General features: G+C 44.5%; 1 protein-coding gene across 1 annotated transcript in view; it reads right to left on the bottom strand.

Moving 5' to 3' along the window:
- Positions 1 to 246: 246 nt before the first annotated feature.
- The window catches only part of LOC139407678 (rho GTPase-activating protein 39-like), a 148,924-nt gene continuing 125,294 nt past the window's right edge, over positions 247 to 23,876 (bottom strand). The window contains exons 11-16 of the mRNA XM_071151524.1: positions 21,365 to 21,466; positions 18,520 to 18,593; positions 15,141 to 15,340; positions 14,816 to 14,907; positions 3,061 to 3,230; positions 247 to 1,575 (exon numbers count right to left, since the gene is read on the bottom strand). Of these exons, the coding sequence (XP_071007625.1) occupies positions 1,381 to 1,575; positions 3,061 to 3,230; positions 14,816 to 14,907; positions 15,141 to 15,340; positions 18,520 to 18,593; positions 21,365 to 21,466 (833 nt within the window). The 3' untranslated portion in view covers positions 247 to 1,380. The remainder of the gene's footprint in view (positions 1,576 to 3,060; positions 3,231 to 14,815; positions 14,908 to 15,140; positions 15,341 to 18,519; positions 18,594 to 21,364; positions 21,467 to 23,876) is intronic.

The raw sequence follows: 23,876 nt of genomic DNA, 5'->3' as shown, positions 1-23,876 counted from the left end.
ATAAAATCGTGGGCAAAAAACTTAACTCTGTTAAATACAACAAATCAATTAATAAAATAATAACATATATTTTTTAATCCATACCCAGTCAAATCAGCAACTAAAGAAAAGTTTACAGGTCCAAAAGACAGGTCCAGTTTTTCTGACCGAGAGAAACAGACAGACAGACAGACAGACAGACAGACAGACAGACAGACAGACAGACAGACAGACAGACAGACAGACAGACAGACAGACAGACGGAGGTGGACGGATCTCAATTGAGACATTGGGAAATCATATCAGTATGAGAGTATAGAGGTGTGCACCATCTTGAGGATGTGTTGTGGGGGTAGATGGTGAGGGGCTCTAGGGGTAGAGGTTGTGTGGTTGTCTGGGTGGTCAGAGGGGTGAGTGGGGCAGGAGGGCCTATGTACCAGGCGGATGGGCGATAAGGGCTGTAGGGTTGTCTATCACTTCTGGTTGCAACAGTCACGGTTGATTGGCAGTGCTGCGATGATCCCGTCTAGCACCTGACCTGGATTTACCCCCCCACCGTCCCGAAAAATCTAAATAAAGAACTTTATTGACATCAGTTGGTTGGTGACAACAGTGCAGGTGGACTGACAGGCTTCATGGCAGCAGAGACAGGAGAGGAAGCGAGACATCTCACACCCTCCTTTTTTCTGGTTCATTTAGTCAATGAACTAAACAGACCAGACTCAGCTGCTAATGCATTGGTACCTATGAAAGAGTCATCCCTTAAGCAGACCGGAACTGTGACCATTTTTATCAATGGTAAACAGCCTGAGTGGGACATCTTCATTTCTCCACCTTTGATGGCAGTTTGACTGCAGCTCTGGGTTCGGAGCTGATTTGTGGTCCGACACCCTGATTTCAGAATTTGTGTGTATGGATGTGTACTATACAAGTGAGTGTGTGTACACGTCAGTAAATGTACATGTGACAGTATGTCTATGTGAGTATGTGTAACCCTGTACATCAGTGTGTGTGAGACGCAAGTCCCTGTGTGTAGGGTGGGGGTAGAGGTTAGAGGTCAGGGGTCCGGGTCAGGCTGGGTTGGGGCTCCTTCGGGGATCATCCCGTCCTGTGTGAATGGATGGTTTTGGGGTCAGTAGTTGTAGTTTGGGGGTTATAGCAGGGTATATGGGGGGGAAGTTGGAGTTGGGAGGTATCCCAACTGGTCATCCCAATTCATGTTGGGGGGCTAGAACAGGGTCTGTGGGGCAGGTGGAGCCTTGGTGGATTTATGGGCACATTTGAAATTGGGGGGCAACCCGTGTGGGTTTTTTTCAGGGTAGAGTAGTTGAAAAGTGGGGGGCTATAGCAGGGAGAGAGGCGCTCCGTGTCGTATGGTCGTTTTGGGGCACAGTTGGGGGGCTATAGCAGGCCATCCATAAAGCTGGTGTCGAGGCGCTGGATGAGCACGCGGATGAAGGACATCTCTTTACGCGTGTTCTCAAAGATGATGCGTGGGTCGTCTGACTGGCAGCGCAGGCAGTTGGGAGCCATCACCATGGCCAGGTTGTTCACATCCATCTTAGTTATCACCACGTTGGTAGGCTGGCCAAACACCTGGAGGGTTAGAGAGACCGAGAGAAAGAGAGAGATGATGATGGGTGTGTTTGAGCAGGTGTGTGTGTGTGCGTTACCTGCAGGAGGAGGGTGATGTGTGAAGTTAAAAAGTGTATGAGTGTGTGAGCATGAGTGTGTAGAGAGGATGATATACTATATGTCATTTTAAGATTTTCAAAATAGGACACTACCCCGTTAACTGCTTTTCCAAAGATATCTACAGTGCCTTTGGAAAGTATTCAGACCCCTTGACTTTTCTACATTTTGTTACAGCCTTATTCTAAAATTGATTGAATTGTTTTTTCCCCTCATCAATTTACACACCATTCCCCATAATGACAAAGCAAAAATAGGTTTGTAGATTTTTTTTGTTAATAAAATAAAAATAACATTTTTATATCACATTTACATAAGTATTCAGACCCTTTACTCAGTACTTTATTGAAGCACTTTTGGCAGTGATTAAAGCATTGAGTCTTCTTGGGTATGACGCTACAAGCTTGGCACACCTGTATTTAGGGAGTTTCTCCCATTCTTCTCTGCAGATCCTCTCAAGCTCACTCAGGTTGAATAGGGAGTCGCTGAACAGCTATTTTCAGGTCTTTCCAAAGATGTTCGTTCGGGTTCAAGTCTGGGCTCTTGCTGGGCCACTCAAGGACATTCAGAGACTTGTCCCGAAGCCACACCTGCGTTGTCTTGGCTGTGTGCTTAGGGTAGTTGTCCTGTTGAAGGTTAACCTTCGCCCCAGTCTGAGGTCCTGAGCGCTCTGGAGCAAGTTTTCATCAAGGATTTCTCTGTACTTTGCTCCATTCATCTTTCCCTCGATCCTGTCTAGTCTCCCAGTCCCTGACGCGTTGTAGATGCTGCCACCACCATGCTTCACCGTAGAGATGGTGCCAGGTTTCCTCCAGACGTGACGATTGGCATTCAGGCCAAAGAGTTCAATCTTGGTTTCATCAGACCAGAGAATCTTGTTTCTCATGGTCTGAGAGTATTTGGGTGCTTTTTGGTAAACTCCAACCGGGCTGTCATGTGCCTTTTTACTGAGGAGTGGCTTCCATCAGGCCACTACCATAAAGGCCTGATTGTAAATAATGTAAATAAGGTATTTCTGTTTTTTATTTTTTAATAAACTTGCTAAATATTCTAATAACCTGTTTTAGAATAATAATCCATTTTAGAATAAGGCTGTAACGTAACAAAATGTGGAAAAAGTCAAGGGGTCTGAATACTTTCTGAAGGCACCGTACAGCTACAGTAGGCTAGCCAAGATGAATGCTAGGTGTCTTTTTGTAGCTTTCTTTTTGCAGACAATCAACAGTAGCCACTAGCCATCCTATTGCTACTATGTTCACTATTGAAGGTTTACTTTTGTAAATCACTGTCCCTAAAATAAATAAGCTCAGGGAGTGGATTGATGAGAGCTTCTTTTTACACTGGACTTTTGTATGTACAGTATAGTGTGTGTGTGTGTGTGTGTGTTACCTGTAGAAAACGTATGAGGTAGCAGAGCACCAGTTTGTTGATGTGAGGCAGGGCCATGACAACGTTGACTGCAGCCTCAGGGTCATCATAGTGAGTGATACACTCCTCATAGAACTCATGCGGAATCAACGGCTCCTCCAACTCCCTGTACCAAAACTTCAACAGAGATGCTGGGGGGAGAGAGAGAGGAAGAGAGAGGGGGTAGAATTGGAAAGAGAGAGATAGGGAAATTGGAATGAGAGAGAGACTGAAAAATAAGAGTAATTTGTTCGCTCTAGCAATCTCTACAGTGTAAGTACATTTATAAAAAATTCAATGAGAGTCCAATCAAGAGGCAGAAACAGTTGACTGGTCAGACACACAAACCCCTCTCCCTGGCCAGCACACACTGACACACATTCCTCAATCACCCAGAGTACAGACCAGAACAAAAGAACACCATTACAGTTGTGTGTGTGTGTGTGTGTGTGTGTGTGTGTGTGTGTGTGTGTGTGTGTGTGTGTGTGTGTGTGCTTGTGTGAGAAAGAGAGACCCAGCTAAAAATTATAGAGAGAGACATTTTCTGGGGGAAAAACATACGACATTAGAAAGTCCATGGACACAAACAACAAGTGTGCAGATAAAATAGGCAAAAAACACACACATTTCTTCCCAGAGGGCCGTGGGGTGAGACAGGGATGCAGCTTAAGCCCCACCCTCTTCAACATATATATCAACGAATTGGCACTAGAAAAGACTGCAGCACCCGGCCTCACCCTACTAGAATCTGAAATCAAATGTCTACTGTTTGCTGATGATCTGGTGCTTCTGTCACCAACCAAGGAGGGTCTACAGCAGCACCTTACACACAATGACAATACATCTCAGTAAGACCAAAATAATGGTGTTCCAAAAAAGGTCCAGTCACCAGGACCACAAGTATAAATTCCATATAGACACCGTTGCCCTAGAGCACACAAAAAACTATACATGCCTTAGCCTAAACATCAGCGCAACAGGTAACTTCCACAAAGCTGTGAGCGATCTGAGAGACAAGGCAAGAAGGGCATTCTATGCCATCAAAAGTAACATAAAATTCAACATACCAATTAAGATCTGGCTAAAAGTACTTGAATCAGTTACAGAACCCATTGCCCTTTATGGTTGTGAGGTCTGGTCTGGGGTTTGCTCACCAACCAAGAATTCACAAAATGGGATAAACACCAAATTGAGACTCTGCATGCAGAATTCTGAAAAAATATCCTCTGTGTACAATGTAGAACACCAAATAATGCATGCAGAGCAGAATTAGCCTGATACCCGCTAATTATCAAAATCCAGAAAAGAGCCGTTAAATTCTACAACCACCTAAAAGGAAGCGATTCCCAAACCTTCCATAACAAAGCCATCACCTACAGAGAGATGAACCTGGAGAAGAGTCCCCTAAGCAAGATGGTCCTGGGGCTCTGTTCACAAACACAAACACACCTCACAGAGCCCCAGGACAGCAACACAATTAGACCCAACCAAATCATGAGAAAACAAAAAGATAATTACTTGACACATTGGAAAGAATTCACAAAAAAACGGAGCAAACTAGAATGCTATTTGGCCCTAAACAGAGAGTACACAGTGGCAGAATATCTAACCACTGTGACTGACCCAAACTTAAGGAAAGCTTTGACTATGTGAGCATAGCTTTGCTATTGAGAAAGGCCGCTGTAGGCAGACCTGGCTCTCAGGAGAAGACAGGCTATGTGCACACTGCCCACAAAATCAGGTGGAAACTGAGCTGCACATTCTAACCTCCTGCCCAATGTATGACCATATTAGAGACACACATTTCCCTCAGATTACACAGATCCACAAAGAATTCAAAAACAAACCCGATTTGATAAACTGCCATATCTACTGGGTGAAATACCACAGAGTGCCATAACAGCAGCAAGATTTGTGACCTGTTGCCACAAGAAAAGGTCAACTAGTGAAGAACAAACATCATTGTAAATACAACCCATATTTATGCTTATTTATTTCCCTTTTGTACTTTAACCATTTGTACATCGTTACAACACTGTATATATACATAATATGACATTTGTAATGTCTTTATTCTTTTGAAACTTCTGAGTGTAATGTTTACTGTTAATTTTTATTGTTTATTTCACTTTTGTATATTATCTACCCCACTTGCTTTGGCAATGTTAACATATGTTTCCCATGCCAATAAAGCACCTTGAATTGAAAATGTAAATTTTTTGTAATGTTACCCGTACAGTGTGTCATGACTGGCCAGTATGTGAAACAGTGTGTGAAAACCTTGTGAAGACTTACAGAAAACGTTTGACCTCTGTCATTGCCAACAAAGGGTATATAACAAAGTATTGAGATAAACTTTTGTTATTGACCAAATACTTATTTTCCACCATAATTTGCAAATAAATTCAATAAAAAATCCTACAATGTGATTATCTGGATTTTTTTCTTTCTCATTTTGTCTGTCATAGTTGAAGTGTACCTATGATGAAAATTACAGGCCTCTCTAATCTTATTAGGTGGGAGAACTTGCACAATTGGTGGCTGACTAAATACTTTTTTGCCCCACTGTAAATGGACTTTGGGACAATATTTCATCAGCCAAAAAGATGCTAACAACGATAGAGGGAATATGAAATAAAATGAGTTTTACTTTTACATACTGTGTGTTGTGTAGAAAATATCCCAATCAAAGATAATGTTTTAGTAAAGATGAACTGTGAATTTATTTGTCTAAACTAGATCACAGTAAAATCCATACCTTGCCTTGTAACTAGATACCTGTAACTAGATAACTGAAATATCACATTTACATAAGTATTCAGACCCTTTACACAGTACTTTGTTGAATCACCTTTGCCAGCGATTACAGCCCTGAGTCTTCCTGGGTATGACGCTACAAGCTTGGCACATATGTATTTGGGGAGTTTCTCCCATTCTTCTCTGCAGGTCCTCTCAAGCTTTGTCAGGTTGGATGGGGAGCGTTGCTGAACAATTATTTTCAGGTCTCCTCAGATATGTTCGTTCAGGTTCAAGTCTGGGCTCTGGCTGGGCCACTCACGGGCATTCAGAGACTTGTCCCGAAGCCACTCTTGCATTGTCTTGGCTGTGTGCTTAGGGTAGTTGTCCTGTTGGAAGGTGAACCTTTGCCCCAGTCTCAGGTCCTGAGTGCTCTGGAGCAGGTTTTCATCAAGGATCAATCTGTACTTTGCTCCGTTCATCTTTCCCTCAATACTGACTAGTCTACCAGTCCCTGCTGCTGAAAAACATCCCCACAGCATGATGCTGCCACCACCATGCTTCACTGTAGGGACGGTACCAGGTTTCTTCCGGACATGACGCTTGGCATTCAGGCCAAAGTCTTCAATCTCGATTTCATCAAACCAGAGAATCTTGTTTCCATGGTCTGAGTCCTTTAGGTGCCTTTTGGCAAACTCCAAGCGGCTGTCATGTAGGGCTGGGCTGTATACCGTATTTTACTACGTACCAGTATTTATGCATGGACTGGTTTGGGTTTTTACTTTACCTTCTATAACGGTATGTGATACGCTGTGTGTAACGTCCATTTTTATAGTTTACTCCTACTTGAGTCATCCCTTGCCGCTCTCTCTCTCTCTCTCTCCATGCCGCTTTCGACACAGACCTAGTCCCACCCCCTGTCACTCAAAGAGCGCCTTTGTTGTTGCTTGACCACAAGACACTTTCGTTCAGTCTGCATGGTCAATGCAGCACATGCAACAATGTTGATGACAACGATGTTGTTTCCACTTTGATCTTAATATAAATCCACAAGCGTTCTAGAATTACAATACCAGTTTGTGTTTCTTACATCTGCAAACAGCTAGTTTGTATTTTCTTAGCAAGTTATGTTAAATCGTGTTAGCCACTAATACTAAACGCTAGTTATCTGCCTAGTAAACTAACTTAGCTTATAAAAGTACTTCGTCAGGGCAAACGTAGCTAGCTAATACGTCCTGATACCAGTACTGGTGGAGGCTTAAATCAGCATGTTGCTTGTGCAAAAGTATCTTCTAAATCAAAGAGGAATAGGCGAAGCATGAATATGTTGGCTATATGAATAAAGATTTAATGTAGCACACGATTATAGGGTCCCATAGGAAACACTGACCATCACTTTGGTTCCTACCCTGTCACAATAACTTGTCCATTGCATTTTCATTTGTTGTCATGTCAAACAACACTGTATTCAAAGTGCCCACTATTATTTATATTCTAACTATAGAATTATAATAAACATTCTATTTCCATGATTCCAAAAGTTCACCCAAGTGTTTTGATCTGAATCGCAACATTTAGAAAAAAATAAGGCCTAGTATTTTTTCCCATATCGTGGCAGTGTGGAAATGATCTAAAATGAGTGCAGGAAATGCAGAAATAGATGGAAATGCAGGAAGTTGAATTGAAGAATATAAAACAATCTGAATGGAGAACAACCCATTGAAATCATTTAAAATATATGTTGCAACCCTAGGGTCATACACTACTCATAAAGCAAATGTAGAACTTCTATTAATCAAAAACATAAAATACCATCATATGTTACCATGATATGTTATTTTGGCCATATCGCCCAGCCCTACAGTCATGTGCCTTTTACTGAGGAGTGGCTTCCATCTGGCCACTCTACCATAAAGGCCTGATTGGTGAAGTGCTGCACAGATGGTTGTCCTTCTAGAAGGTTCTCCCATTTCCACAGAGGAACTCTGGAGCTCTGTCAGAGTGACCATCGGGTTAACGGTCACCTCCCTGACCAAGGTCCTTCTCACCCAAATTGCCGGATCGTCAGCTGTAGGAAGAGTCTTGGTAGTTCCAAACTTTTTCCATTCAAGAATGATGGAGGCCACTGTGCTCTTGGGGACCTTCAATGCTGCAGACATTTTTTTGTATCCTTCCCCAGATCTGTGCTTCGACACAATCCTGTCTTGAAGCTTCACGGACAATTCCATTGACCTCATGGCTTGGATCTTGCTCTGGCATACACCGTCAACTGTGGGACCTTATATAGACAGGTGTGTGCCTTTCCAAATCATGTCCAGTCAATTGAATTTACCACAGGTGGAGTCCAATCAAGTTGTAAAAACATCTCAAGGATGATCAATGGAAACAGGATGCACAAGAGCTCAATTTCAAGTCTCATAGCATAGGGTCTGAATACATACAGTTTAAGCCGGAAGTTTACATACACCTTAGCCAAATACATTTAAACTCAGTTTTTCACAATTCCTGACAATCCTAGTAAAAATGCCCTGTCCTAGGTCAGTTAGGATCACCACTTTTATTTTAAGAATGTGAAATGTCAGAATAATAGTAGAGAGAATGATTTATTTGAGCTTTTATTTCTTTCATCACATTCCCAGTGGGTCAGAAGTTTACATGCACTCCATTAGTGTTTGGTAGCATTACCTTAAATTGCTTAACTTGGGTCAAACATTTCAGATAGCCTTCCACAAGCTTCCCACAATAAGTTGGGTGAATTTTGGCCCATTCCTCCTGACAGAGCTGGTGTAACTGAGTCAGGTTTGTAGGCCTCCTCGCTCGCACACACTTTTTCAGTTCTGCCCACAAATTTTCTATAGGATTGAGGTCAGGGCTTTATGATGGCCACTCCAATACCTTGACTTTGTTGTCCTTAAGCCATTTTGCCACAACTTGGAAGTATGCTTGGGGTCATTGTCCATTTGGAAGACCCATTTGCGACCAACCTGACTGATGTCTTGAGCTTCAATATATCCACATAATTTTCCACCCTCATGTTGCCATCTATTTTGTGAAGTGCACCAGTCCCTTCTGCAGCAAAGCAGCCCCACAAAATGATGCTGCCACCCCCATGCTTCACGGTTGGGATGATGTTCTTCTGCTTGCAAGCCTCCCCCTTTTTCCTCCAAACATAACGATGGTCATTATGGCCAAACAGTTCTATTTTTGTTTCATCAGACCAGAGGACATTTCTCCAAAAAGTACGATATTTGTACCCATGTGCAGTTGCAATCCATATTCTGTCTTTTTTATGGCGGTTTTGGAGCAGTGGCTTCTCCCTTGCTGAGCGGCCTTTCCGGTTATGTCGATATATGACTAATTTTACTGTGGATATAGATACTTCTGTATCTGTTTCCTCCAGCATCTGAGACAGAACGCGTCTTCCTTCTGAGCGGTATGACGGCTGCGTGGTCCCATGGTGTTTATACTTGCATACTATTGTTTGTACAGATGAACGTGGTACCTTCAGGCATTTGGAAATTGCTCCCAAGGATGAACCAGACTTGAAATAATCTGTCTGTAAACAATTGTTGGAAAAATGACTTGTGTCATGCACAAAGTAGATGTCCTAACCGACTTGCCAAAACTATACTTTGTTAACAAGAAATTTGTGAAGTGGTTGAAAAACCTAAGTGTATGTAAACTTCCGACTTCAACTGTATGTAAATAAGGTATTTCAGTATTTATTTTTCAATAAATGTGCTACAATTTCTAAAAACCTGTTTTTGCTTTGTCATTATGGGGTATTGTGTGTAGATAGATGAGGGAAAAAAATAATTCCGAATAAGACTAATGTAACAAAATGTGGAAAAGGTTAAGGGGTCTGAATACTTTCAGGATGCACTGTATAATAGAAAAAACCTTCTGAGAATCTTTTTTAGCATGTTTTGGTGTTAAAGTTAGGAGAACATTTCAAACAGAATTTATCCAGAATTTGGTTACAATGTTCTCAGAATATACAACATTCTATGTTCTAGACACGTTTCATGGGACGTTGCAAGAACATTCATGTGTTCAGTTTTCTGAAGGTTGAGATAATATCTCATCAACGTTATACCAAACATAACACAGAAAATGGTTTCCATGTTCGAGAAATATAAAATGTTAATGTTCCAGACACGTTTCATGGGAAAGTTGTATGAACACCACTGTGTGTCAGTTGTCAGGACGTGTTGCCTGATGGTCCCAAAGAAACGTTCTCCCCCCAAAAAAGAGGTTTCATTACACATCGCACCATGTTACTGTTTCCAAGAACATGATTGGTCAACCACTGATCCATTCACAGCGCTTGTCTGTTGGCAAGATTTAGGGGTACTCACACACACAGTGCTTTTAACACAGTGTTTTCAACTTACATATTTGACACAAGATTACATTGTGCATGTTCGTTTATACAGTAATTATTCTTCAACATGCCGTCATCTGGGATTTGAACTCACAACCTCTTGGTTCATAGTATTCAGATCTTACTGCTACACCACCATGTCTGTGTTTAGTTATCATTTAATCGGTCTATTCTCACATTGATTTCAGCAATTGAAGGGCTTTCTGTATAGTTGTCTAATTTTGGTGAGGGCATATTAACCTGTTTTAATGATACTCCTGAATATTTTCTTGAGTGTACTTTTAACAGAGCTGAGATTTATTTCAAAGTGCATTCACCCTATTGCTTACACCAATCAAATTGTTTCTGCTCTACACAAGTGCCTAGGGAGAAGGGGTTAGAGTTTCTTCCAGACAGGACCTAACTATACTGGCCCAATAAGCACATGCCCTCGATAACCCTTATTGGGACAGTGGTTAGGGTGTAAGTCACTGATGGCTTGGGTTCAAGACCTGCTAGGAGAGTCATCCTACTTTCACATTTTCAGCAGTATAGGTTAACGTCACTATTTGGAAACAGTTACAACAGACCTATCTGATCTAATTAAAATGAGTTTCTCATTGAAAGATGGGAATCGGTAGAATTCTAGATAGCTGAGCATCTCAAAGAGAACTCTATGGTCTTTTTGAAACCCACACCACATACATACCGTAGAACAAACGTTTCTCTGAGAAGGAACTGCATCAGCTCTCGTCATTGCATTTCTATCTGTAACATTCCTAATTTGTTCCCGAAAACTTACCCCAGGTGGTGGTGTTGCTTCTGAACGAAACATACCCAGAACATGGTTTTCACATTCTCAGAATATCAGAAACGTGTATATTTACAGTAGCATGCCTGTACTTTCTAACATTTGACATTTTAGCGATGATGATTCCAGTTATACCAGAACAATACACAACACAGAGCTCCATCTCCAACTTTTAATGTGGAAAAATAGACAAATTGCAACAGAATAACTTGGGACCAATGTTGGGGGTAATATATTACTTACAGTTGTATTACTTTTATGAGTAACAGAGTAATATAACGAGTTACAGTCTTCAAATATTTTAATGATTACAGTTACTTTTTCAAGTGACCCATACATTACTTTCAGAAGTATATCTATACTGTCGCGTTACATAGGCCTATATTTTTAAAGCCTTTTCTCACTCTAACGGAATCCAAGCTGTAGGCTAACTCATTTCCAAAAGGGGGTTTCGTAAAGCTGAAAATCAAAGAAAGATAGCAGCTGTGTTACCCCACTTAACCTTTTCCTTGTGGAAATGCTCACATTATTTTGAGTTAATCGAGGAGAAAGAGAACAACATTTTAGTCAAATGCAAACTCGGCAAAGGCCGCATTGATCTCCTCATCCAGAAGCACCATATCAAACCTGAAAAAGCGTATGGAGGTCATGCATAAAGGCACAAAGCTGGTAGCCAAAGTTCCAGAAATGCGTGAAAGAGGAGAACTCTATACACATTATGGTAATAAACAAAGATATATAAAAAAATATTTGTTCTAACGAAATGTTCATATAAACAATCAAAATATCTGATAAATGCAATTCAAAACAGCAATAATGAGCATTAACATATAAGAATGTGAGAGTAGGGTCACTCCCCTATTGGGCCTCTAAACCCCGGCCACCTGCACCAATGACAAACCCCCTAACCATTGCACCAATAAGGGACATCTCCAGGGCGTGTGCTTATTGGGCCAGTATAGTTAGGTCCTGTCTAGAAGGAACCCTAACCCCTTTTCCCTAGGCACTTGTGTAGATCTGAAACAACTTGATAGGTATAAGCAATAAGGTGAATGCACATCGAAGTAAATCTCAGCTCTGTTAAAATTACACTCAAGGAAACATTTTATTGATCATAGTGACCCAGGAGTAACATTAAAACAGGTTAATATGCCCCACCAACATTAGACAACTATACAGAAAGCCCTCAAATCGCTGAAAACAATCAAATCAACGATGGGCGAATAATCAGATTAACTGATACCAGACAGGGAGATTGGAGTACAGTGAACCGAGAGGTTGTGAGTTCAAATCCCAAGTGAAGACATGTTGAATAATACTTACTGTATAAATGAACATACACAATATAATCAGGTGTGTCAAATTTGTAAGCTGAAAACACTGTATGCTTAAAGCACTGTGTGTGTGAGCATCCCTAACCTTGCCAACAGACAAAGAGCTATGAATGGATCAGTGGTTCACCAATCAGGGCCTTAATTGTCTGGGCAACGTTATGTGTAATGCATAATTATAATTTTTTTTTACACATAAACGTTCCTCTGAAACGTGTCTAGAAATGTTTTGGGGTGGGACATTGATGGAAAATTGTCCTAACCGACAGAAAACTGGCCACAATGTTTTTGCAACGTTCCCACGAAACGTGTTTAGAACATTCACCTCTTATGTTCTGAGAATATGGCAACAATGTTCTGTGTATGTTTGGTGGGACACTGATGGAATATTCTCCCAACCCACAGAAAACTGGACACATGAATGTTCATGCGACATTCCCATGAAACGCGTCTATGACATTAACATCTGAGAACATGGTAACCACGTTCTGGGTTCTATTTGACATTAAGTGAATAGTCTCTTGGAAACACTACTGGTGCATCGTGGGAACATTCCTATGAAAACGTTAGTTTCTGACCTAATGAGACTCTTCACCCTTTACACTCGTGGGAATTGGCCTAAGTTGAAATGTTTGCTACAGAAGAAATATGCAAAGCATATCCAAGCATATCCATGGTAGCAATTGAAAGAGGAAGAGTTTGGAGAGAAGGGGACAATTATTAGACCAAAGGTGTGTACACAGTTCACCTGACACAAGACTGACTCCAAATATTGCACTGTTGATTTTATGTTTGCCTGTACTTTTCGCCACATTTGTTGATAACGAAAACTGAAAATACTCTGGATCCATTAAGTAACATGATAACTCTATTCCTGTAAAATGTGGGGAAGGTGCAACATCAGACAAAAACAATGACAAGGGTTTGAGTGACAGGACTAACTGGTGTCTCCAAGTGGCCACACACCTCTCCAAAGGGTGCAAACATCCTAAGCAATTTCAATGCACTTTTATGACTCAAAGAAGAGCCTTCAACTGTAAGGTAGTTTTTGGAACTCTCTGTGCCGTTGAGGGACTAGGACAAGCACACTTGTAGTTGTTTCAACACAACCCTGCATCCCCGCCATCACACAATTACTGTTGTTGTTTACCCAATCCAAAAACCGTCCATTATAAATCGCAATCTGGGTCAGGTGGTCACGATTTGAAAGCTTGTTCTATTGCCAACATGCCATGTTATAAAATACAATCTTACAGTGCTAGGCTTTCACAAGGCAATTCAGAGAAACGGACCGCAATTGTGTTGAGAATAGGATCGAGGCCTTTCGGGTGCGTGTGCCGCGGCAAGTCTTCTTCACAACAAACAAACATAGGCTCATTCTGTTCAGAACAACCCAGGGTATGACACCATGGGGCTGCAGGTAGCCTAGTGGTTAGAGCGTTGGGTCAGTAACCGAAAGGTCGCTCGATCGAATCCCCGAGCTGACATGGTAAAAATCGTTCGTTCTGGCCCTGAACAAGGCAGTTAACACACTGTTCCTAGGCCGTCATTGTAAATAAGAATTTGTTCTTAACTGACTTGCCTGGTAATTTTTATTTTTTTAAATGTCATCTTCTAACTGTACATCAAACATAGTGATCATAAACGTTGACACGGTATATGACATGAGTTTTATGATATGTACAGTGCACATTTGGACTTAGGCGTGCTTGTATGACATCAAAGAGAAATTATAATCCTCAACGTCTCGTCTTTCAAAATACATCGACGTCATCTTAATTTACAGCATTTCCCTCAATCGGACAACAAAACATTTGCAAAAGTTGCCCAATTATAGGGAGGGATGGGAGGCAACTTCTTGTCGTGCGCGGTGCTCAAGTTTGGAATGGCTGTCAGTCAAAACCCATACAGCGCTGTGAAGCGCAGAGCCAGAGCTCTGATGTCATGTATAGCATGTTACTGTACAGCCACTATGTTCCAATTTAGGTGCTTATTAGTGCCCAAATCTGCCCCTTTCAACCCGTTTACGGGTATGAGTGTAAAGGGCTACGGGAACGTTCTCTAAAGCTCTGGGAACATTTGTTTTTGGAGAGAACGAGTTTGTGTGTGTTCTTGTGTGAGAAAGAGAGAGAAAGAGTGTGTGTGTGTGTGTTCTTGTGTGAGAAAGAGAGAGAAGGAGTGTGTGTGTGTGTGTGGTTCGTCCAAGTGTCTCTGTGCTGGTAATAGAGTTATGACCTAGTAAAGCACGAACTGGCTCTCTCCAACCTACAGCCAGGACTGCTCTCTTCCTTCTAGAAGGAATCTTTTTTGAAATGACTGTAGTTTTGCAGCAGGCACATTGCTCCCAGCATGCTTTGGTGTTGGGTCTATTAATACTCAGAGAGAATTAGAGCACTGCAGAGGGCCTGGGGCTAGGGGAGGGAAGAGGGAGTGTATACAGTGGGTGGATGGATCGGGACCTAGGATGTGTGTGTGTGGTGTGTGTGTGTGTGTTACCTGGGATGTGAGGGTCCTCCAGATCCGTGGGGATCTTCCATTGGTCCACCTGCAGCTTGAGGGCGTTGACCTCATCTATGTCACCTGGAACCCTGTGAGGTCAGAGGTCAGAGACACATTAGACTCCTCCTCCTCCTCCTCACATATAAAATTCCTCACAGCATGTCCATCCTTACCAATCCCTTTATCTCTTCCATTTATTGCTCTCCCTCTGTCTGGTCTCTGATGACTACCAGGACATTCACTGACAGGCGTGTCTACTACAACTAACTCCTCCCTCCCTCTTTCCCTCCCTCGTACTAGTGACTGAGAGTTAGGTACGGACCTGAAGATGCCCTCTGTCTGGTCTCCGTTGAGCCCCAGAACCTCCTCTGAGAGGCGTGTCTGGACCCAGGGCAGCTGGCTGTCAGGGTAACGCTCCTTCTGCAGTGACATCACATCCTCCAGGGAGGAGCCAAACATGGAGGGGCTGAATATGGCGTTCCTGGCATGTTTGATCTCCTCCAGACACGGCTTCTGCAACCCCTGGATAACAACACACACACACACACACACACACACACAGGAACACACGTATTTGGTTGTTAGATAAGACACAACTACTATGTGCTTCTGCAACCCACGGATAACAATACACACAGACACACATGTTATTGTAACTATATCTATACGGACAGTCAACATTGAGACCCGAGTCTCTTTTTAAAGTGAGCCCCACGAACAACACACAACATTGCGCATCTATTTAGAAAATGAGAAAATACATACATCACTCCAACAAAACAAGTTGTATTGTGTCATACCGTGTGGTAGAGGGATAATCAACGAGGGGATGTGCAGTTTCATGATAACATAACACAATTCTACAGCTCTCGAGGTGTAGCTAAAGCAACACATTACATATTTAGCAACTGTGCATTTACTGAAAAATACTGGTATGACCTTCATAAATATATCTAAATTAATTATTGAGAGACCGAAAATAAGTATATATGAGAGAGAGAGAGCGTGAGAGAGAGAGCGTGAGAGAGAGAGCGTGAGAGAGAGAGAGAGAGAGAGAGAGAGAGAGAGAGAGAGAGAGAGAGAGAGAGAGAGAGAATGTTTCCCCCAACAGGTCATTGGATTTGCGTTAGGGCAGAATCAGTCCTATTAATCGCCTGGAAAAGGCTCTGCTCTGGGGTTAATACCAGTCAAACACTGGGCCTCAGGCTATGGGATGCGGTCAGGGTGTATGTGTGTATGAGTCCACCAAGTGACAAACTGTCTCTATTACCACCCTGTAGAGATGCTGGCACACTCTACATGCCTCACATACACAATGCCAACCACCAGTGCCCGCTAGCACAGACTGGCATCACCACATGTGATGGGAGATGGGAGCATACACACACACGCCACACACACACACGACCAATGAATTACGTTACCCACCACTTTCAATCAATCCATCCCTCGCTCTCTCCTCTTTCATTCCATGTCTATTCGTCTTCCTCCCAATCAATTCCTCTCCACTGCTCCTTTGCTCTGTTCTGTTCATCCCTCTTTCCCTTGTTCTCTCTCTTCATCTGTCTCTCCCTCGCCTATCCTTTCCTTCTGTTCAGACCTCTGTTTCTGCCTCTCCAGATAGAGTTGTAGACAGCAGATGAGAGACAGCCTCACTGGCCCCCTCCTGTGGCCGGAGTGGGAACAGCACCATTTCATGACAGGAAGTAGAATTATTCCTCCATGGTCACACTCCTCAGGAGGATTTGGTGTTGAACTTATATGATCGTTTTTCAGATAGAATAGGGGATCATGTCAGCTCTATTCATTCTATTTCTAGGTTCCTAATATTGCACATGAATACACCTCATGATTATATGATTCTCTTTCCATTCGGAAAAACGGAGCTAGATGCTGGCTAGTAGTCTGATTTACACACGAACAACAGATACTCTGATTTATTTTCCTGCAACATTTGATGCAATGCTGCTGGCTCTGATACTATACACCCACGGTGAAGTCTTTGGTACACAGATAGGCAGAGAGAGGAGGAACTAGGACATAGAGAGAGTTACTAGGACATAGAGAGAGTTACTAGGGGGGAAAACTAGGACAATCAAAAGGTCAGATGTCAGTAGGTCACAGAAGAGATCGTCACTGGACAACAGTAGAGAGAGGCTGTTCTATTATAAATCATTTAAACCAGTGGACTTGCCTGATAATGATTGGCACTGGTCTAAAACAGACAGCTAACTGGGCTAGTATCGACTAGAACCGGTTTAGTGAGACAGTCAGTCAGATAGTGTTTTATAGGTCAGGGGAAGGATAGATGAACAACGGAATGGAATGTCCCCCTGGAGGCTGTTTCCATGACACCCAGACCCCCCCCCATCACTCTACGTACGCATGCCAACACACATGCGCACATACATACTCACTCACGCATATATACCCAAGCACACACAGACACACACACACACGCAACCCTGCAGACTGTGAAGTCATGTGATCTGGTTTAAAAACACTCAGAAGATACATCTGCCTGAAGGGCCCCTTTAATTGGTGGACAGGTTAAGAAATCAATATGAGCGTGTGTGTGTGTGTGTGTGTGTGTGTGTGGAGGGGGGGTGATAAAGTGAGACTGTATGTGTTTATTTGTCTGTGTGTGTGTGTTGTCCTAGCGTTCTCAGCAGGAATTCTGCTACAGACATTACATTAATAATAAACTGCATTATGTGCACCGCTTGCTGAAACAATAACTCAATTAAGACACACACACACACACACACACACACACACACACACACACACACACACACACACACACACACACACACACACACACACACACAGCTATAGGGAGATGATTCAAATGAGAGGCTAATGAAATGGAAACACAGGAAGTCCTCTGTCACACAAACGGAAACAAAACAAAGGGTAACTAACGAGGTGCGTGATACATAATGATTCTATCTGGAGTTCAGCTTATCCCCTCAAGCATCTACTTATTGATTTCCTACTTAGAAAACAGGAGCTTAAAGCAATACAAGTCAGTGGTGACATAGCACTGCATGTTTCTGTAGGGCATCGTGTCCCATATTCCCAACCCATTCCCATCCTCGGGAGCATTCTGATATGGGATTCTTAATCAGAGGGCGGTGGGCTATGCCGTGTGAGGAGGGGTGTGTGTATAGTGTGCCTCTGTCTGTGTATGCGTGAGGAGGGGTGTTCATTAAGTGGTGTGTGGTTGCCGCGGGGATAGTTAGTAGTTAGCGCACAGACCTCGTTGCACTCGATCTCCGTGCGCTTAGCTAACTTACAACTAACTAACCCCGGACTACAGCTAAAGGCGGAGGAAGAAAAGCAGACTGCCCCTCCCCCCAGATGGAGTCCCGCCAGGTAAAGACACAACAGACAGACAGACATACCGGGAGAGGAAATTAGAAAGAAGGAAATTCTTCTTCTCATGAAGGATGGTAAAGGATGGTGGGTTGTGGGTCAGGCTGTAGTGCACTCACACACACACACACACACACACACACACACACACACACACACACACACACACACACACACACACACACACACACACACACACACACACACACACACACACACACACACACACACACACACACACACACACACACAGAGGTTAGTTGTTAGATCGTACTGTACTGAGTTGCAATGTACGAAGAGTAGCGGAAATAGAGCACTTATACCTTCTTAGCTCCGGTCAGAGCAGCCTTCTGCAGTTTACGGTAACAGTATTTGGCATAGCCGCTTATCGCCACTCCTGGAGAAAAACATACACGCACACACACACACACACACACAAACACACACACACACACAGGTTAGTTGTTAGATCATACAGTAATGAGTTGAAATTAACGAAGATTAGCGGACTCAAAGCACAGGTATAGCGAGGGAACAGAGAATACACACACACGCATGTACACTGCATGACAAAAAGTATGTGGACACCTGCTCGTCGAACATCTCATTCCAAAATCATGGGCATTAATATGGAGTTGGTCCCCCCTCTGCTGCTATACCAGCCTCCACTCTTCTGGGAAGGCTTTCCTCTAGATGTTGGGACATTGATGTGGGGACTTGCTTCCATTCAGCCACAAGAGCATTAGTGAAGTTGGGCACTGATGAGGGGGCGATTAGGCCTGGCTCGCAGTCGGCGTTCCAACAGCCCCAGACCATTATTCCTCCTCCACCAAACGTTACAGTTGGCACTATGTATTGGCATCCGCCAAACCCAGATTTGTCTGTCGGACTGCCAGATGGTGAAGCGTGATTCATTCCACTGCTCCAGATTTCAATGGCGGCCAGCTTTTACACCCCTCCAGCCGACGCTTGGCATTGTGACATGGAAACCCATTTCATGAAGCTCCCGACAAACAGTTCTTGTGCTGACGTTGCTTTCAGAGGCAGTTTGGAACTCGGTAGTGAGTGTTGCAACGCTTAGACATTTCCACTTCACAATAACAGCACTTACAGTTGACCAGGGCAGCTTTAGCAGGGCAGAAACATGATGAACTGACTTGTTGGAAAGGTGGCATCCTATGAAAGCACCACATTGAATGTCACTGAGCTCTTCAGTAAGGCCATTCTTTGTCTGGGGAGATTGCATGGCTGTGTGCTTGATTTTATACACCCGTTTGCCCACGGTTGTGGCTGAAATAGTCAAATCCACTCATTTGTATATGGGTGGCACAGGGTAGTTCTGCTGCCACTCAAGTTAATTACTGGAAGGTAACAGCTCAGTGGTCTAAATCTGGAAACACACCGACCATACAGCCTGAGGCCTAACCAGCCAGCACACTGTCCGTCTGACCCTATGCGACACCCACATTGACACACTGTCCTTCTGACCCTATGTGACACCCACATTGACACACTGTCCTTCTGACCCTATGTGACACCCACATTGACACACTGTCCTTCTGACCCTATGTGACACCCATTTTGACACACTGTCCTTCTGACCCTATGTGACACCCATTTTGACACACTGTCCTTCTGACCCTATATGACACCCACATTGACACACTGTCCTTCTGACCCTATATGACACCCACATTGACACACTGTCCTTCTGACCCTATGTGACACCCACATTGACACACTGTCCTTCTGACCCTATGTGACACCCACATTGACACACTGTCCGTCTGACCCTATGCGACACCCACATTGACACACTGTCCTTCTGACCCTATATGACACACACGTTGACACACTGTCCTTCTGAGCCTATGTGACACCCACGTTGACACACTGTCCTTCTGACCCTATGTGACACCCACATTGACACACTGTTCTTCTGACCCTATGTGACACTCACATTGATACACTGTCCTTCTGACCCTATGTGACACCCACATTGACACACTGTCCTTCTGACCCTATGTGACACCCACATTGACACACTGTCCTTCTGACCCTATGTGACACCCACATTGACACACTGTCCTTCTGACCCTATGTGACACCCACATTGACACACTGTCCTTCTGACCCTATGTGACACCCACATTGACACACTGTCTAACCATCATGTTCATATGTTCTACAAGCACATAAGAGCACCCTTTGACTCAGGTAACAGTCCTAGTAGTTACCCGAGTTACCCGTCACTAAAAGACTGAACTGATGCTCAGGACTCTCCCCTCGGGGAATGAATGAGTAGACAGACACCCACAAGACAGGAATGACAAGAATGATGTAAGACAGAGAAATGGTTGAGCAGACCACATGGACACGTGGAGGAAATACACAGTTACGAATGTGTGATTTGTGTGTGTGTGTGTGTGTTACCTGACACACACACACACACACACACACACACACACACACACACACACACACACACACACACACACACACACACACACGCACGCACGCAGGCACGCACCAGATAGAGTTAGACAGTTGTCACAGTGGTACGGGAAAAATGCCCCAAATTGAAAAAGACAGAGTGCAGACAACCACAGACAGAGTAGGGAGATAGGTAGGTATACAGACAGAGATTGACAGACAGACAGAGTAGGTAGGTATACAGATAAAAAGAGAGAGACAGACAGAAAAAGAGACAGACAGACAGAGAGAGAGAGAGACGGACAGACAGAGAAACACAGACAGACAGGGGGTCGACAGCTATGAAATAGACACACAAAACGCTGAGGACCTAAGAAGATAGAGAGATACAGAGCTAGATCCTGAAGGTGAAGGACGGAGAGGAAGAGGAGGATTAAAGAGATGACATCAATGGAGATGAAGAGAGAGGAGAAGAGGACGATGAAGAGGATGGAGATGGGAAGGAGGAGGCGGTGGTAGCAGAAGTAGTAATCTGCTGCAGACACAGGAAGAGTAGCCAGGGCCTTGTGTGTGTGTGTGTGTGTGTTGTGTGTGTGTCCGACTGTGTTGATGAATGAGATGTGATTAATGAGATGTGTGTGAGAGAGCGAGAAAGAGAGAGAGAGAAAGAGAGAGAGAGCAGCAGGCACAGGGAGAGCAGCTAACCAGTTGCAGGCAGTTTGACTCCTCCCCTACCCTCCGCTGGCCTCGCCTTCTCCCTCCCAGGGCGACGCCCACGCATCAGTCTGGCTCGCCTTTCCACCCGGCTCGCCAGCAGACCGCTGATGTGCCGAGCCACTGCAACAACACACACACATACACACACACACACACCATAACCACAGCAACCGTCACTCACAACACACACCCCGACACCTGGACCACAAACACTACCCTCACACATACAGCAAAACACGTAGATTTACCATGGTAATGACCACACAGACTCCACTAACAAACACCATAGTCGAACTGCAAAACTACACACACACACACAATAGGCCACAAACCATTAAGACATGTCACATCAAGAAGACAACAACAAACATGGAAAAAGGCACATGACAAAACATGCAGACTCATGTGTACATCATGAAGAACTACACAAATTCAGTAAGAACACAGACATACAGACAGACAGACAGACAGACAGACAGACAGACAGACAGACAGACAGACAGACAGACAGTGGGAGGAGAGGGAGCCTGAGAGACAGACAGACAGACAGACAGACAGACAGACAGACAGTGGGAGGAGAGGGAGCCTGAGAGACAGACAGACAGACAGACAGACAGACAGACAGACAGACAGTGGGAGGAGAGGGAGCCTGACAGACAGACAGACAGACAGACAGACAGACAGACAGACAGTGGGAGGAGAGGGAGCCTGAGAGACAGACAGACAGACAGACAGACAGACAGACAGACAGACAGACAGACAGACAGTGGGAGGAGAGGGAGCCTGAGAGACAGACAGACAGACAGACAGACAGACAGACAGACAGTGGGAGGAGAGGGAGCCTGAGAGACAGACAGACAGACAGACAGACAGACAGACAGACAGACAGACAGACAGACAGACAGACAGTGGGAGGAGAGGGAGCCTGAGAGACAGACAGACAGACAGACAGACAGACAGACAGACAGACAGTGGGAGGAGAGGGAGCCTGAGAGACAGACAGACAGACAGACAGACAGACAGACAGACAGACAGACAGACAGTGGGAGGAGAGGGAGCCTGAGAGACAGACAGACAGACAGACAGACAGACAGACAGACAGACAGACAGACAGTGGGAGGAGAGGGAGCCTGAGAGACAGACAGACAGACAGACAGACAGACAGACAGACAGACAGACAGACAGACAGACAGACAGACAGACAGACAGTGGGAGGAGAGGGAGCCTGAGAGACAGACAGACAGACAGACAGACAGACAGACAGACAGACAGACAGTGGGAGGAGAGGGAGCCTGAGAGACAGACAGACAGACAGACAGACAGACAGACAGACAGACAGACAGACAGTGGGAGGAGAGGGAGCCTGAGAGACAGACAGACAGACAGACAGACAGACAGACAGACAGACAGACAGACAGACAGACAGGCAGTGGGAGGAGAGGGAGCCTGAGAGACAGACAGACAGACAGACAGACAGACAGACAGACAGACAGACAGACAGACAGACAGACAGACAGTGGGAGGAGAGGGAGCCTGAGAGACAGACAGACAGACAGACAGACAGACAGACAGACAGACAGACAGACAGTGGGAGGAGAGGGAGCCTGAGAGACAGACAGACAGACAGACAGACAGACAGACAGACAGACAGACAGTGGGAGGAGAGGGAGCCTGAGAGACAGACAGACAGACAGACAGACAGACAGACAGACAGACAGTGGGAGGAGAGGGAGCCTGAGAGACAGACAGACAGACAGACAGACAGACAGACAGTGGGAGGAGAGGGAGCCTGAGAGACAGACAGACAGACAGACAGACAGACAGACAGACAGACAGTGGGAGGAGAGGGAGCCTGAGAGACAGACAGACAGACAGACAGACAGACAGACAGACAGACAGACAGACAGACAGACAGACAGTGGGAGGAGAGGGAGCCTGAGAGACAGACAGACAGACAGACAGACAGACAGACAGACAGACAGTGGGAGGAGAGGGAGCCTGAGAGACAGACAGACAGACAGACAGACAGACAGACAGACAGACAGACAGTGGGAGGAGAGGGAGCCTGACAGACAGACAGACAGACAGACAGACAGACAGACAGTGGGAGGAGAGGGAGCCTGAGAGACAGACAGACAGACAGACAGACAGACAGACAGACAGACAGACAGACAGTGGGAGGAGAGGGAGCCTGAGAGACAGACAGACAGACAGACAGACAGACAGACAGACAGACAGACAGACAGACAGTGGGAGGAGAGGGAGAGACAGACAGACAGACAGACAGACAGACAGACAGACAGACAGACAGACAGTGGGAGGAGAGGGAGCCTGACAGACAGACAGACAGACAGACAGACAGACAGACAGTGGGAGGAGAGGGAGCCTGAGAGACAGACAGACAGACAGACAGACAGACAGACAGACAGACAGACAGACAGTGGGAGGAGAGGGAGCCTGACAGACAGACAGACAGACAGACAGACAGTGGGAGGAGAGGGAGCCTGAGAGACAGACAGACAGACAGACA

Source organism: Oncorhynchus clarkii, chromosome 4, assembly GCF_045791955.1.
Source record: "Oncorhynchus clarkii lewisi isolate Uvic-CL-2024 chromosome 4, UVic_Ocla_1.0, whole genome shotgun sequence".
Taxonomy (NCBI): domain Eukaryota; kingdom Metazoa; phylum Chordata; class Actinopteri; order Salmoniformes; family Salmonidae; genus Oncorhynchus; species Oncorhynchus clarkii.
The sequence above is the reverse complement of the archived record's forward strand: the minus strand, read 5'-3'. Positions and strand labels throughout refer to the sequence as shown.